At 35.4% G+C, this 16,189-nt stretch overlaps 1 protein-coding gene across 12 annotated transcripts in view; it reads right to left on the bottom strand.

The window, feature by feature from the left end:
- Positions 1-16,189, bottom strand: part of HYCC2 (hyccin PI4KA lipid kinase complex subunit 2) — a 53,954-nt gene that overhangs the window by 26,538 nt on the left and 11,227 nt on the right. For 11 of the 12 annotated variants that reach the window (XM_064661998.1, XM_064662001.1, XM_064661994.1 and 8 more), the window contains 3 exons: positions 6,300-6,402; positions 4,305-4,383; positions 3,128-3,229 (listed from right to left, as the gene is read on the bottom strand). In XM_064661998.1, the coding sequence (XP_064518068.1) occupies positions 3,128-3,229; positions 4,305-4,355 (153 nt within the window). In that variant the 5' untranslated portion in view covers positions 4,356-4,383; positions 6,300-6,402. Of the gene's footprint in view, positions 1-3,127; positions 3,230-4,304; positions 4,384-6,299; positions 6,403-10,621; positions 10,819-16,189 lie in introns of those variants that run through there. The other variant, XM_064662004.1, reaches the window with a different exon arrangement.

The raw sequence follows: 16,189 nt of genomic DNA on the forward strand, positions 1-16,189 counted from the left end.
AGCAGCCCAAAGCTCTTTTCTATTTGAAATTAGCCAGTCTAATCCAAGTCCCATTAAAAACATAGAAAAGAAAAATTTATTTTAGCTTAAGTGAGATGAGACTCGACCAGAGCAGTTATTGAGTTTATTCTAACTACTTTCAAATGAAAATTTTATAAAATTAGTCTGCCATCACAAAGATGCTACAACACAAATATTTTCAAAAGCATGAACACTCAAGATTTTCCTATTCAAGTACAGTAGGATAGTCTCCCACCTGGAAATGTAAAACTTGACACAAGTAAGAAAGAACAGATGTTTTCCTTGTCTCATAGTTATCTGGCTTTTCAAAGAGCCAGCCTCTTCCAATTAATTCTCTGAATATAAATACTGAGAAGGCACGGGATAAACAGAGGAAATTGAGCTTTTGTCATCAGTAGTGGGTGTATACGTGAACTGGCACACAATTTAATTCCAAAGATCTTTCAGTCCAAAGTCAAAGCAAACTGAGTAGCACAGCAGTCAGCGCAGAAATCCAGAGTACAAAATCTCTTATACTCCTATCTCTTTCCTGACAAACTAAAGACTTATAATTAAAAGATCTTTCCTATTAGCATAAACAGCAATCAGCATAACAAAAAAAATGAACTTTTACTGGTTTAAACATGCAGCAGAAGAGAATGATCTAATTTACACCTCACAGAGATGCAAACCAGTCATATTTTAAGTAAACTGATGAATACTTTTAGTTTGGCTTCTTCATAAGTTGGCCAAATCTTAAGAGTCATATCTTGAAGTTAAATACACTGTATTATAAAATGCATGACAAATACCAGAAATGCTTACACTTTTGAAAAATTCAACTTTGGTAGAAAATAATGTGCTCATTTTAGGCTGAACTATCATATAACGAGTGAAAACATTTATTATTTGAAGAGTACTGGGTCTGGGAGTGCTTGGCATTGCAAAGGTGATGTCATTCTGTTTCATGGCTGCCCTCTCAAGTTAAACCTAATTAGCCTCACATGAATATTCAATGTTTAAATTGCAGTAGAGCATTAACTTGACATCCATGGAGTATGTCTACAGCCATTAACCAACTCCAAAAATTACTGAACTATCTAAAAAACAGTACTTCAAAACTACTTCACTTTTAAGTTCAAATATCATGCAAAACCCAATACATTATTCAGTTAAATAAGCTGTGAGTGAGATCACGCTCTAATTTTTGTATAAGTTTCTGTTCCAGTCATTATCTTTCCCATATTTAAAAAAGTCAGGGCATCTCATAAAAGGCAAACAGTAACAACTGTATTTAACTTGACAATATGCTTGCCTTCATTTCCTAGCTCTCAAATTGGTAGACAGCTGTCCAAAAGAGAAACACCTCAGTTTTTTGGTTCCTAAACAGGCTGGTTCCATGTTACATTAATAAACCTGGTCTTATCAAGATAGAATTGTGATTCTAGAAAAATTCAAGTTTGCCATGAACAGTTTGCCACTTTCAGGAAGTTTTAAAAATAGGTCAACTTCATGATTAAGTTGTACTAAAAAAATTACTTGTCCATCAAGTTTAAGAATCCAGCAAACACATTTTTATAATAGTCTACTACATAAGCTTAATCTCCATAAGCAATCAATTATCCTTCTAACAAATAATGTCCTGTAAAGCATATTTAAAAAACCTCTTGCTTAGAGCCAATGTTACTACAGAATTATGCAAAGTAATGAATTTACTATAGTTACATTCCTTACACACAAATAAGTCTGGAAGAAGTGCAACCAGGAAATAGATACTGCCTTAACAAGTAGAACCTGAAGTTAGACATCTTTGGGTCTGGGATTGCTTATGTTATACCTGATATCAGAATCAGGCCCAAACAGCAACAGCTGTTCCAAAGAGTAATATTTGACAAACATCAGTGAGCAATAACTTAAAATTACTGTCACACCCCTAAGAAGATACTCTTTTTGCAGGTCTGGTTCTTTGCATATTAAAAAATATAAATGCTTATTCTCAAAGCAAAGGAAAGCTTTTACATTTTCAGGAGTACACACACACACAGATACATAGCAGCAATGGTGGCTTCGGGTTGGAGAGAGAATAACAGTAGCTTCAGTACAAAGGAAAAGGTCACTATGCAGGTTATTTATAATACTGAAATGGAGCTGACAGCTATGAAGCCTTTTTTTTTTTTTTTTTTTTTGAATTGCATGAGCATTATGCAACCTCCTTGAAGCTCAATCAACCATTCAGCTTCCAAAAGCAGCTGAGCTGGGCTTAGGAAAACAAAGAACTTCCTTGCTGTGTACACTACCCATTTTATTTATAACTATACAAAAGATCATGGATGATATATCAAATATTTTGAAGCATTTTATCTAAAGTAGTTTACACATCAGAGAATGGCATGCTTGCACAATTTATTCAAAAGTTGTATTTCACACACTTGCCCAGAAATGCTCCTAGCAGAAGCCAATGGGTTGGAAAGCTGTTTAATGTCATTTCCAAGATGAATTATGTACAAGGGTAAAGTAAGTTTTCATTGTGTCTATTTATATTTTGGGGCCCTGCCTCTGCTCTTGTTTACAGCAGTGTAAACACAAAAGTGATACTAGTGTAAGCAAAGAAGATCTTGTTATCTTAGTAATATTTAAAAAATTGATTCCATCTTCCACTGTAATAAGCCAACAGGTAAAAAGCACATAAGTCTTGTTGAGTTTCACTGCATGGCCTACTTTGTCTCAGTTATGACTGAAAGGTAGCTTCTGGGAAGAACTAAAACAATGAGTAAAAGAAACCTCAAAACCCCCCAAAAACACAAAGTAAAACCCCAAACATATCTCCCCCCCCCAAAAAAAACAACTCACAAAGAACAACTCATGCCAAATAAAGTACAATAGTCAGCTGTGGCAAGGAAAATCTAGCAGACAGTGAAAACTGTGTTTTTGGAAGCAGATGAGATTGCATCTTACTAGAAATGCATTAAAATAAATCAAAAAACCAAGAGAATAAAAAGAGGGTTGACACACACTATATTGCAGTAGAAACAAGAATCAAACAAGCTTCATCTCCATTACTCTCATTTTAGTTGAAGAGGTGAAAGATATAAGAATAAGAACAAAAATCTTTTTTAAAATCTCCTACCTCATTATTTGGGTCTTGAATGACCTTATAAAGAGCTGGTACCAGTGGTTTTTTTCGGTGCAATGTAGCTGCATAGCTGGAAATTTGTGATTCAGGTAATGCCTAAAGAAAAAAAAAAGGTTACCCTGACAAATAATTTTTTTCAAGTATATAAGATCTCCACAAAAGGATTAAGTCTCATCCCAGCATAAAAAAAAAATCCTAAAGTTCAGTAAATTTTCAGGCTTGCCACCTAGTTGTTCAGTACAAGTTCTTCTCCATACAAATAACATTTGGGAGCACAGAACCACTTTGAGGGTTAAATCCCAAAGTAGTTTCAGATTCATCTTCCATAAAATCATTTGCTCTCATTTGATATTTGGACTCTCTTTCTTGACATTCTTTATTTAACAGGCACTTTTCAAAGACCTTATCGAATAAACTCAACTTATTTTTTACGAGGTGTGGATAATACAAAATGAGTATGGACAGCCTCAACTCTTCCCCAAGCAACCATGTCTTTGGATTTTGCATCCTTGGATCTTACACAAATTTCCAGCAACAGCATGTAATGACTTACTATCATCAATGATGTGAGGAATTACTAATTCATAATTTAATTAACAGATTAATTTCATATCAGTCATGAAATCCTGTTTTCTTGTTTATGCATTATGCTATATTTCACTCAGCATAATTATCAACATGCAAAATAGTTTAATAGCTTAAAAATAGTTCAGATTCTTCAAGACAAAACAATTAATTTTACACAGACCATGGGGGGAAAAGTAAAATATTTTTCTTTGTTGTTTTTTTTAAAGTCCAAATATTTATACTGATTTTTTTTTTCAAATAAGAAAGTTCTTCAATTACAAATTTGGGCAGCGCTATCCAGCTGTTAGTTAAATTCTATCAGCTTGACCTACACAAAAATACATGTTTTAAGAAACCCTATTGCTACAGCAGTGTTCTGCTCTACAATAAACAACAGCAACAAAAATAAACTACTATTAGAAATATGCATTGTAGGTTATGTACCAGCTGACTGGTACATATAATGCTTTATGCATTATAAGAAGTTGAAAGATCAAGTAATAGTTATTTAAAATTTTGATTCTGAATATTAAAAAAACCCCTCACAACTACATTCTATGGCATTAAGCCAATGGTTGAGCTATCATTCATCTTCTCAGTTCACCTTGAATTCTGACAGCCATTCTTCCACGACACCTCGTTCTGTTCCCAGCATTTTCTTACTTCTTTTGCTTCTCTCTTACCTTTACAACAAAAAGGAAAAAAAAGAAGCTAAATCAGAGTTCTGGCAGGAAAATTTAGTTTTGTAAAGTCCTACACCAATGAAAAGCTGTTAAGATCTTTCCAGTAGAATTATATAATACGAGACAACAGGAAAAGTTGCATTTTGGACAACCAGTTCCATTATCTACCAATGATTAAACTATTTTCTTCTTTTAGTCAAAAGTATTGTGCATAAATCGGCAAGGAGGAAAAAAAGGAGGATTTGGTGCTTCAGGCCAAAATGTACATTATTTAAGACACATATCATCCCATTCTTGCTCCCTTACCAAATATTGTACAAAGAAAAGACAAGTGAAACAAAATAAAGAGCATCATGGAACAAATCATGTGAGACTGGTAATGACAGTTTTAGATACAGCTTGGAGTTGAGCAGTTTCATAAAACAAACCAGTTATAAAAAATTCTTATAGCAGAACTTTACTCCTTAAACCTTGTTCTTAAAGAATTTTGAGGCTTCTCATTCAAATGGCAAGATTTAGCTCTTGTAAAAGTATGTTGGAATTCTCAGAGACAAACAAAAAAGAAAATTTGCAAGGACAACTGTTATTTATTTTCCATCTTATACACAACACTCATATTCTAACAACTACTGAATTCACATAAATTTAACTCTCAAAGCAACAGCAGGAATTATCTAAAACACATAGCATTATTAGACACCTTTGCTTGATGTTCAAACAGGTTTAAACAGTGTGTGATCTCAGTACAGGTTGTCAATACCTGGAAGTCATTAAGGTCCCAAAAAATTTTAATCTGAAGAAGTGAATGAAGCTGTAACCTAATATTAGAGACTAAAACCTAAGAATAGTGACCTGAAAAGCGATAAATTGAGGAGATAATAAAATGCAAAAGCCGTATTAGACATATGAAGACGGTGATTCTTAATTAAAGTTTCATCAAAAGTTTATTTTTGACAGGACATGCAGGTTAACAGCTGGCTGAAAAGAAACAAGAAACAGAAAATCTGTGAAGGGACACTGTATTTTTAAAAGATACTTTGGTCACCTTTTTTTTTTTTTTCAAAAAAGAAATTGATAATTGCTATACAACAAAGCTGTCAGACAGTCATAAAAGTTTACCACATTTTTTCTAAACCTACAAATACCCACCAGCTTCAAAGCCCTTTCTTTTTTTTTTTTCCATTTTAAACTCTATACAAGTAATGTCAAGAATATATTAAAGGCTACTATTTGCAGAATTTGTTGTAGAATTTATAAGAAAAAGGCAGGTAAACATGAAGTGAATTATTTACATTTTACACTAGTAATTTTTGTTTGAACCTAAATAATTTTCAAAACACATCTGAAAGACAAGTTTGACATACAAGTTATATCATGGAAGTCCTATGAGAAATGACCTTTTAACAGCCAGACTACATGACTGGAATCATCTGTTCTCACAATGTACTTGTTTTGGTTTCTGAAAAAAGACTTGTATTTAAGAACAGATCAGTATTTGTTAAATGGAAAATGAAGCGAAATAAGATATAAAGCTTCCCAACACAATTTTTAAGTTCCTGTAGCATTTTTCAATGGCCCTTGGCAGCAAGTCATTAATACAAACTCCTGTGGAAGTGCTTCAGATTTCTAAGGCATGTTTAAATATCCCAAAATACAACAAATTCAGAAATTACATTCATTTAAAATCAAGTAACACTTGGGTGAATTATTTCAGCAGAAGCACTGACAATTCTATAAAATAACAAACACAACTAAATAGATTTCTGCAAACCAAGTTTCCGAAGACATCTCTTCTGATACAGGGAAACAGAATGAGACATGGATACAAGTTAATGTAAAACATCATGGGGCATGCTACAGTAGTTGAGTTCTAGTTCACTTTGCCTAGAGAAAAAAAAAGCAATATTCAACTTTACCTCTTTAATGAAGTCAATTTTCTAAAGGAGGAAGAGGAGAAGGAATGCAGAAGTTTTTCAACTTGGGATGCATTTGTCAAGCCTTCAAGTACTGCCCCGTTTTCTGGAAGATGAAAAGAAACTAGAATGATTACAAAATAAGGAAAAACATAGTAAAGGGAGGCAAACAGTAATGTTAGTATTTTTGGACCTTACAAATGGAAGTTTATCAAATCCTCTAAAGTATACATGAATCCTTCTGTAACAAAGCACTTTGCCGTTAAAAAAAAACCAATAAAGGCTCAGTGTTTTAGCAGGAGGAAGGCAGGAATTGCCTTAATCCAAAAAGAAGGCTTTGTCACCTACGTGGAAAACCCTTCTGTATTAGTGCAGAGTACCACAAGCACACTTGAAAGGAAAACTGAAGCACTATTTCTTACAAAGAACAGTGTAAGAAAAATGTAAGATGAAATAAAAGAGTAGTAATTGTATAAAATGTGAACTGAATCAATACCATGATTTTGGAGAACATATACCACCTAAACAGAATATATTAAAAAGTCTTCCCTACTGTAATTTCCTTAGTACATATTTCTTACAGAACTAAAATTTCAATGTAATTGTAAAAATTACATATTACACTGAACTTCACCTTTTACTGTAGGATCCCTTCATACTGAGCGTGAGGTAAACAACGCACATGAGCCAACTCTAGTAAATCAGGGAACTTCAGTATCTGGAGACCTCTAATAGGAAACTGAAGTATACAAACAAGGAGTGTATTCCATTCCATGCTGCTTATTCAATTAACTACTTTCCAAAATACTCAGTTACTAAAATGTCCTCTTCCACCACCACCCACCACCACTATTTAGAAACAGGCTAGCAGGAGGTACCATCCTTTTGTGGTTAGGCTGTGAATGTTGAAAAAAACTTAACAAATTTCTACCCTACAGGCACACTGTAGCTGATTGCATACAGATTTTTAAACATGCACAGGAGACCTGAAAGATAAGTATATGTTATTGTAATTATCAGGCACACATCTTCAAGACAGAATATCGGGTCTGTAAGAGTTGATTCAGGACTTCTGGAAGCTTCCCAAGTTTTACAACACACTAGAAACAGTATCTGATACACACTCCTCTCTAGAAATGTCATGGGCTCCCAACTAGCTCTGAATTATTACACTTGCTAATTCACTTCACAGAATTGCAGAAAGTGTCAGGTTGGAAGGGACCACAGTGGGGGCTTCTGGTCCAACCTCCCTGCTCAAGCAGTGCCACTGGTACCTACCCTTCTATCCCTGCTGTCAAAACCACATACAAATTCTGTTCACACACAGGCCTTTCCAGAGCTGCATTAAGTTAGACATAGTTTCTTTCCTGGACAGGAACTTTTGTTATTTTAGCCCTAAAGCAAGAATTACTGTTATATACCAGCAAATCAGACAAGGTCATTTCTATTTCTCTACAGGTTTCACTCCCAAAAAAGGACTGAGCACAAGCAGATGTGCACAGACCTGGTTGGAGATTCAGGCTGCAACAGTTCGAAATTTTTCATCCACTTGTCAGTTTGCTTACAGATCAAACCTGCAGGTTTTCTAGAAGTAATTTAAGTAGAAGATAATTAAAAAATAATCCTGTACATAACAGCACAAAGGGGGTGTAGAGATTTAAATTGTCTTACACATAGAAAACAGTAAAATAACTGTCCTTAAATCAGAGGCAAACATCAGCTGTAACTCATGGTCAAAAACTCCCCTCTCTCCCAAATGATTACTTCAGCTTGGAAGATCCTGTTAAAATCTGGAGGCAAATAGCTTCACTCCTCCAGCACTGTATCAGCTTGAGAGACTACACTGACTCTGTATGTAGTTGACTATTTCCTTGGAGATCTCTTGCAAGGGGGAATTAAGATTATGCTTAAAAGCAAACTAAGAAAAAACCCAAATATAGCAACAACAACAAAAACCCTTGTCAAAGCACAAATCATGCTTCACAGCAGTAAGTTCACTGGAGTGTAAGCACGAAACCATAGCACAGTTCCAACAGGAAAACAAAACATGTATCTGATAAAGCTACACTGAGCACCACATACTACTGTGTATTTTAAGTAACAACAAATGTTCTTTGCCCTATAGCACTAAAATCCAGAGCAAGACTGCAAGGACTAAGCTAACTGTAGCAGAAACAAGGGAATGCCTAAGGCTATCAAAAACCACATGCATCATGCCAGTAAAAACACAGTAGCTTGGAATAAGAGAAGAATGCTACAAATAAGTGAAATAAATTTATTGAAGACAGCAATTCTCCTGAGTCAGGATTTAGCCTAGCATATCTAAAGAAATTACAAAACCACTGAGAGTGGCAAGACTAACTCAAATGCCTTACTGAAAACACTGTAGAGATCCCACTGTGCCTACTGTGTTGAGTCAAAATGTTAGTATCATAACAGCATAACACCTAACCTACCTAAGAAATTAACTCTTCTTATAGGAGTCTATTGAGCCTTAGAGAAAGTCAGCTGTTTGTCAAACAAGTCAGCTTCTGCAAAGTCAAAAACTGAACCTGTGCTGGTGTCAAAAGCTGGATGCAGTTACAGTTAAACCCATCTAGTGGGTCGCTACCAAGGAAAAGAAGTCAACCTTCCCCTCCAGTGTCACACATACTTCTCTCCCAGTGTTTTTGCCCTGCATTGATCTTCAAGCAAGCCCTGTTTGGGAATTTCTTCCGGTGTTAAGTCAGCTTCAGAACCACAACTGCTATATGAATACAGAAGTAGTCCACATCTATTTTGGCCACGGTCACTGTGCTAGTTCAGTTTTAGGACAAATCATCTCTCCCTTTCCAATTATCTGCCTGGATATTAAAAACATTTTTAAGGACTTGTACAGACAGGCAAGGCAGTCAGCTAATGAACTCCCAGTACACTAACTCTGCACTGACTCCTTACATGAACACTGTGCCCAAGCACAGTGAGCACCTCAGCACCGGGGTGGGGAGCGCTGCCCCATCCGGCACCGCGCTGGCCGGGCTGTGCCACACGCACTCCCACACATCTGGGGAGGCTCAACAGCTCGTGGGACAGTCCCAGCCTGACACCCAGACTGCACTCCAGGATTTTCACATCTGTAAAGCACACCTCGTGCTTACGTTTGCTCCCTGGTTTGCTGCACCTTGGGGGGGGAGTAAATATATCAAACGCTGTGTGGGGGTGTCTCTCAAATAAACTGGTTCAACTACATTAAGTCCTGTGCATACTTATCCAAAGTTGAAGTGGCCTGAACTAAGAGTATTAAATTTCATTTCCAGAGTGCTAACATCCCTCCCAAAGCAAACAAAATACAGGGAATAAGAGATTTATCATGTTTATTTTAAAAAGACTAAAGTTTTTTTTCTACTATGGTTCAAAGGTTCTTATAATATGTAGGAACCATAATAGCTATTAATAACAGTAATAATTAAATATACTAAATTTTTTTACATATGGCCTGATTAAGATTTCTGAAATACTCAGCAAACATGCAAGTTGGAATTCACAATAAAGCATGGAATAGAAAAGTTATAGTTAGGAATGCAGTCACTCAATGTTAAGGCTTAAAGGGGCTCCACCAATAAACCACGTTCTTGAGTATCACATCTACACGTCTTTTAAATCTGTGCACAGAGGTGAATTCACCATTCTCTACATATTTGTCTATATATTTTGTCTTTGAAAACATGAAAGTCTGAAATAAAATTTATTCCAGCAATATACTATCAAAACAATGACATTTAGAAGTCAGCTAACTGCCCAAGAACTTTTGACTACTGTAAAAGACATAAGAAAGGGTTTAATCAACTGCTCTCGTCAGCGAGGTCAATTTTCACTTACATTTAGAATAAAGACATACTGACTGAATACATTATTATTTACCAGTCTGCATTTAAACCACTAACAAAGATCAATCTGCAACTGCAGAATGATTACCCAAATAATTTGAGCCAGTAGCAGTTGCTGTGCAATCAACTACTACAGTGAGAATTAAAAAGTAAAAAAGTGTTACCAATTAGGTATTAATAATTGATGACATTTAAGAAGATATGACTTTTCAAGTATGCAGAGGGGTTTGGGGGTTTTTTTGTTGGTTTGTATTTTATTCAGGGTTTTTGCTTGTTTGTTTGCTTTAAAGAAGCCAGGATTTTATACTGGTTTAAAAATATATGAGAGAGATTACATAAACAGGACATGCACTTTGAGAATGAGTCCATTTTTTTGGCCATTATATACTAGATGGAATGATGTATGTAATGATTTTAGACCCAGCTGCACAATGAATAAAAATATTACATTATTTTTACCTCAAAGGCCATGAGAAGAATATTTTGCAATTAAAACCTGAACTGTGTCAGCAAAAAGAACAAAGCTTCATGCTACATGATCTCTTCTTAGTGCCACTTGTGCAAAAGAACATTATGGGCTGACAGGAGGTCTAAAAGAACAGAAAACCCAATTATCAATATGGTTTGTTCTTCCAAGCTATAGATAAGCTCCTCTCATACATATAATTCATTATTGAACATCGAAAGAAGTGTGTTTGGAAAAAGATTTTTCCATGCCACTTCTGTAAAAAAATAGCATGGAAAGCATCAAGAATGCATCCTCTTACTCTGAACTAAACATACCTCCAATTTCTTTGATCCAGAAAGTTCACAGCTCTGCAGCAAGAGCACCTCCATTAAATATAATTAACACATTGGGAAGCAGAATAGACAAAACACAACATAAGGTGGTCAGAACCACACAGGAAACTTGCTTCCCTGCCACACACCCACCTTAATAAGACTGGTGAACTCTGGAAAAGAAAAACCGGGCAAACATGCTGATAAATGCAGGTAACAAAAGAACAATTTGAACCTTTCATGATGAGCTATTCCTGAATGCAGAGGTTTAAAAGACCAAATGGAAAAAGACCAGGTAATACGTTTGATGACATAACAAAAACACCTATTCAGGAATGTATCAGCAGTCAGAAAATAAATCAAGACATTTGATCACACTGAAGTGATTTAAAGTAAATCTGAAAACATGAAAGTGGACTGTACAAAATTGGTAATATGCTCTGATTTGAAATACTGGCCTACATTTGATGGAAACAAATTTAAAAAAAGCATGTATAAGGCAGAAAAATGGTTAAAAGGTAGCTGATGCCAAAGATCAGGAAAAATAACTTCTAACCTGGATATGGGAATAATTTTTAAAATTCAGAGAAAAAAGAACTCCTTGTGTTAGAAGCACATGGAATTAGGTGGTTGAGAAGGTAGAAAGGATTTTTTGGTAACAGTAATACAAAATAAAACATTAAAATGGAATAAGGTAGAAATGTTACTGTTAACAGTGTTCTGCATCTCACACTGTAAGAGTAAGACTAGTTATCATAAAATATGAGGGCGGTAACACTGTAACATCTGTTTTACTTACTTACTACTTGTGTAGAACAAGAAGAATAAAGAAAACTTCATGGTGTAAGCCAGCACTTCATTGATATGCTTTACAAAAACCTTCTCTTCAGAGCAGGTCCTTCCTTACCACCCAGTATACAGGTGTGTACAGCTTCAGCCAGCTTCTCCCAAGTTATGTGCCAGGCTAAATTAAACAGACGTGGTATGGTTTGATTTCCACACTGGAAAATCACTGACACACACGGACTCTTAGACTAATCTGATCCCAAGAGAAAATAAAAGCAGCCTTGGGAATGTTCAATTTTGTTAGATTACTTCTTGTGCTTATTTAAGAGTACGTGTATCATAATATACATTTCTTATAATAAACATATTCCAAATACCATTGTGATTTTCATCTACCCATTTACCTAAATATACTATTCTACCACAATCCTATTTAACAGAGAATTATATAAGCTGTCATTTTGGTGAGGACATAAAACAATAAATTAAAAAACTGTTGTCCTTAACAAATCAGAGCTACAACTGCAACTTGGTATTAGAAACAGGTACAAGCATTCTACTAGAACTCTCTTGGCCACACAGCTCCACAGTGCAGAGAAACAGAAACTTCTACCAGATACAAAACTGAAAGGAACAAAACATTCTCTGGACAGATACAAATTTAAATCATCACCTCAAGCCTTCTTTTTAATAGAAAGAGAGCCCTCTTCCAACTCCATTGGTAATGTAATTGTAAGCTTAAGCAGACAGACTTTAAAACATTCCAACTTTAAAATACCAATGCTGACATACTGTGTTTATGGGATTTAGGTTGCCAGCCTTATTAGACAAGCCTTAGTCATTCAAGTCGTGCAAAACAACTTGGATAAGGCATTTCTTCCATGCCCACTCTGACTCATGAGTAACAACCAGGCTAAAAAACCTTCTTTTTTGGTACCAGCAACAAAGTTAGTTACATGAAAACAATGGGAAGAAGCCTTACCACAATGAAGTCAAAGATGATTGGCAATAGTCCTGCAAACTTTCATGGTACCATACTTGCACAATAAGATCCTTTTCTTATCAAAAAGGTCACAAGAATTTCAGCTGCTGCCAAACACATGGTAAAGAAAAGGTACAGCCCATCTGTTCCAAACAGCCGCCTCTGAGTAATTTTAAGGTCTAAATTATCTTCTGTTCCTTTTCAAGCATCAGAAAGCTCAGCTGCCAACCTTCTATCTTTCTACCATTACTAAGGGAAACTGTGCTTTACAGATACACAATTGCTGAAGACAAACAAACAGGGCAGTGAATGAAAATACAACACTGAAAATAGACACTGTGTAACAGTTTTTAAAACTCTTTTAAAGCTGGTGTTTTCATCCTATTGCAGAGTAGTTGTAGAAAGCTATGGAAGTCAGGTGACTCTATAGAGAAAAATTTAAGTCCCATTTGCCTCACAGAGGCAAATAAACAGAGCCTGAATAGAACACAATTGTACACTTGTAGCTAAATCGTTCTCCTAGGAGTTCATACAACGAATAAAGCAGAAAAGAGAAGAGTTAAGACGATCAAGAGTGTAGAAGGAGAAACTCATCTTCTGTATATGAAGAAAATACTCCTCTACATCACTTACAGGATTTGGGAAGCAATAATAATAAAGACATTATCCTGCTGCCTTAAATAGTGCAAAACACATTAATTATTCTATTATAAAGACCTGAGGCAGTTAAAAATATATATACACACACATGTAGGTTAGCCACAGAAATGTTACCTTATTCTCTCAGCGCCAGTTTCCTTAGAAACAACTTCACGTAGTCATCCTACACTAAACCTAAAACATTCTCTTGTCAGGATCTTGGTGATAACCCATCCTACACTAAACAGTACAGGCTTGTCCTCCCTTTGCATCAGTTCATACACAATTACTCTTCTTACGCTAGTTTGTCTGTATGAACTTTACTTACAAAAACATTTCCATGCAAATTACTTTCCATGTAACCCTACCTCTCCTAAACACCTTCTTGGTTTACCCTTTTGGTTCAAGAAGTAAATTAAATCTAGAAAGACTTAAGTAAAGCTACGAAACGCATAGGAAAAAAAAGGAGCCTAAAAAAACCCCAAACAAACCTAACCACAAACTAACACTTGCAAAGCCACAGTTCAGAGACACTCAGTGCTAAGTTCTAGAAATGAATAGGCACAGGATAAAGAGAAACCTTGAAACAGAACTTCTGGGGGAAAAAAACAAAAACAAAATTCAAAACCAAACAAAAAAAAAAAAAATCAACAAAACCCCACACCACAAAACCCCCTCAACACAAGCTTTGGAACAGGGCTGCAGACATTACACCAAGATCACTGTGTTGCCTGGAAAGGAAAAAAAGTAATGCAGAAACAGCTCTAGATATATGAACTGCAGATTCTAAGCAGCTTCCCATTTCTGAACTGTAAAACTGTCACTTGACAAAAATAAATGCCTGTTATATTATGAAAATAGCCATAACAGAATTGAAGTCCTCTATCAATTCCAGACCAATATATAGATTCCAACATCAGTATATATTTCTCGCTGCAGTATCTGGTACCAACTATAGTTCACACAAAATGGAATTTAGGTTACATATTCGTTAATTAATCTACCTAACCTCCTTTCTCCTACTCTAAATATTCTCAAAGAGATCTAACCTAAAGGATCCTCTTCTGAAAGTAATGAAAACCCTTATTCTAATCTTTCCAATTTCCAGATGGTAAAGTCTCCAGCTCCAGGAAGTAGAGTGTAAATAGATGAAGTGGAGGTGACAAATTTTCCCCCCATCCATACACTTATTTAGACATTCACAAATTCTTAAATGAGTGGAATCTTCAAATTTATCTGAATTTACTTCAATTATAGCTAAAACGATATCATCTTGCTGACTTTTTTTTAAATTATACAGTAAGAATACTAAGTTCCAAAATAAACCTTTGAAATGCCAGAGTTAAAATACAGGTCTGTAAATATTAAGATATATTGTTTTATTACATGATGCCATCAATTTCATGTGTGACTCAGATGCATCAGTCACATTTAAGATGCATGGTTTGCAAGGATAAAATTAATTCTGACTGATATTCTGGTCTTACTTTTCCAATACTTTTCCCAGACTTTAAAAAGCAAACTGAACAACAAACATAGTGACATGAAACATCACAGATCACACCACTGCTCATCAAGATGAACAATTCCAGAACAGCACAGATCTCTTCCGCTTGACCTAACAGAATATATGAGGAAGTGGAACCCTACACACATACAAGACAGACTTAAGCCACATAGAGCCTGTTTGCTATTACAGGTAAAGCAGAGTAGCATCAAGAATCCTGAAATCTGAGATCTGCTTCAGCTTTCACAGCTAGAACTGCTCAGACCAGTAGCTGCCTTTACTACCTCCAGCTGTCACTTCACAGGAAACCATTTGTCTTCTTCCATGTCATGCATCATAGCACTGTTTCTGTGTCAGTCATTTTCAGTCTCACACTAGTTTTCTGGCTTTTAAGAACTGCAAAGACCAATCTCACAAAATGAGAGGAAAAACACTGTTAATTTTTTTATCGGGATTAGACAGACTGTACAAGTGAGAATTTCTAGACATAAGAAATAAAGCATGGTCCTGACTATCTTAATTCTGCATAACACAATCCATTAAGAGCTATGTGAACATCAACAACCCACATAGTTGACCCAACTGATTAACGTAATTGTGCTATAAATATTGATGCTTATGACCAACCCTACTAACTTCACTAGAATTCCTCCAGAGCAAGAAATTACATGGCCTTTGTTGGACTCTCTGCACAGAAAACAGTCAAAGAAACAGTGCCTCTAAAGAAAATAAAACCCTTTTTTACCACCTTACTAGAAGCTCTCATGAAACTCTGAAACTCAGCTTACCATAATGGGCATTCTGTGGCCCATTACCTGGAAGCATATGCTACACCTCTGTGAAATAACTGCATGAGAATTAAAACATTAGTAAATGTAAATTAGTGCAACAACTACACCAGTTACCTCCTTTGTCTATGTGTGAGTTTAATAATTAATCTTCACTGCTGAATAGTTAAACACAAAGCATATTGTTTACACAATTGTTACTCATCTCCTATTAAACCAATATTAGAACAGAATACAGACTGATCAGTAGTAAGGAAGGACTAATTAATATTTTAGTGTGAAATCATTTATTTTTCATATATTTTTAAAATAATATTTTAAAAAATTTAAGTTTTTTGTCAAATACTGCCCTAATGTATATGCAGAAAATGTGAGTCAAGATCATGAAAACTTATGGATGTAACAGGCATCACTGAAAATCCATGCAGCCTCATGGCTATGCTTCCTTAAGTTTGTTTGGTGTGGAGAGAGGAATGGAATTTATTTATTGATGGTCAATTTTACCATGATCTAAGTTTCAAAATGTATTTTCTTGCACTCAAAAA

This window comes from Pseudopipra pipra, chromosome 7 (assembly GCF_036250125.1).
Source record: "Pseudopipra pipra isolate bDixPip1 chromosome 7, bDixPip1.hap1, whole genome shotgun sequence".
In the NCBI taxonomy this organism is placed as follows: domain Eukaryota; kingdom Metazoa; phylum Chordata; class Aves; order Passeriformes; family Pipridae; genus Pseudopipra; species Pseudopipra pipra.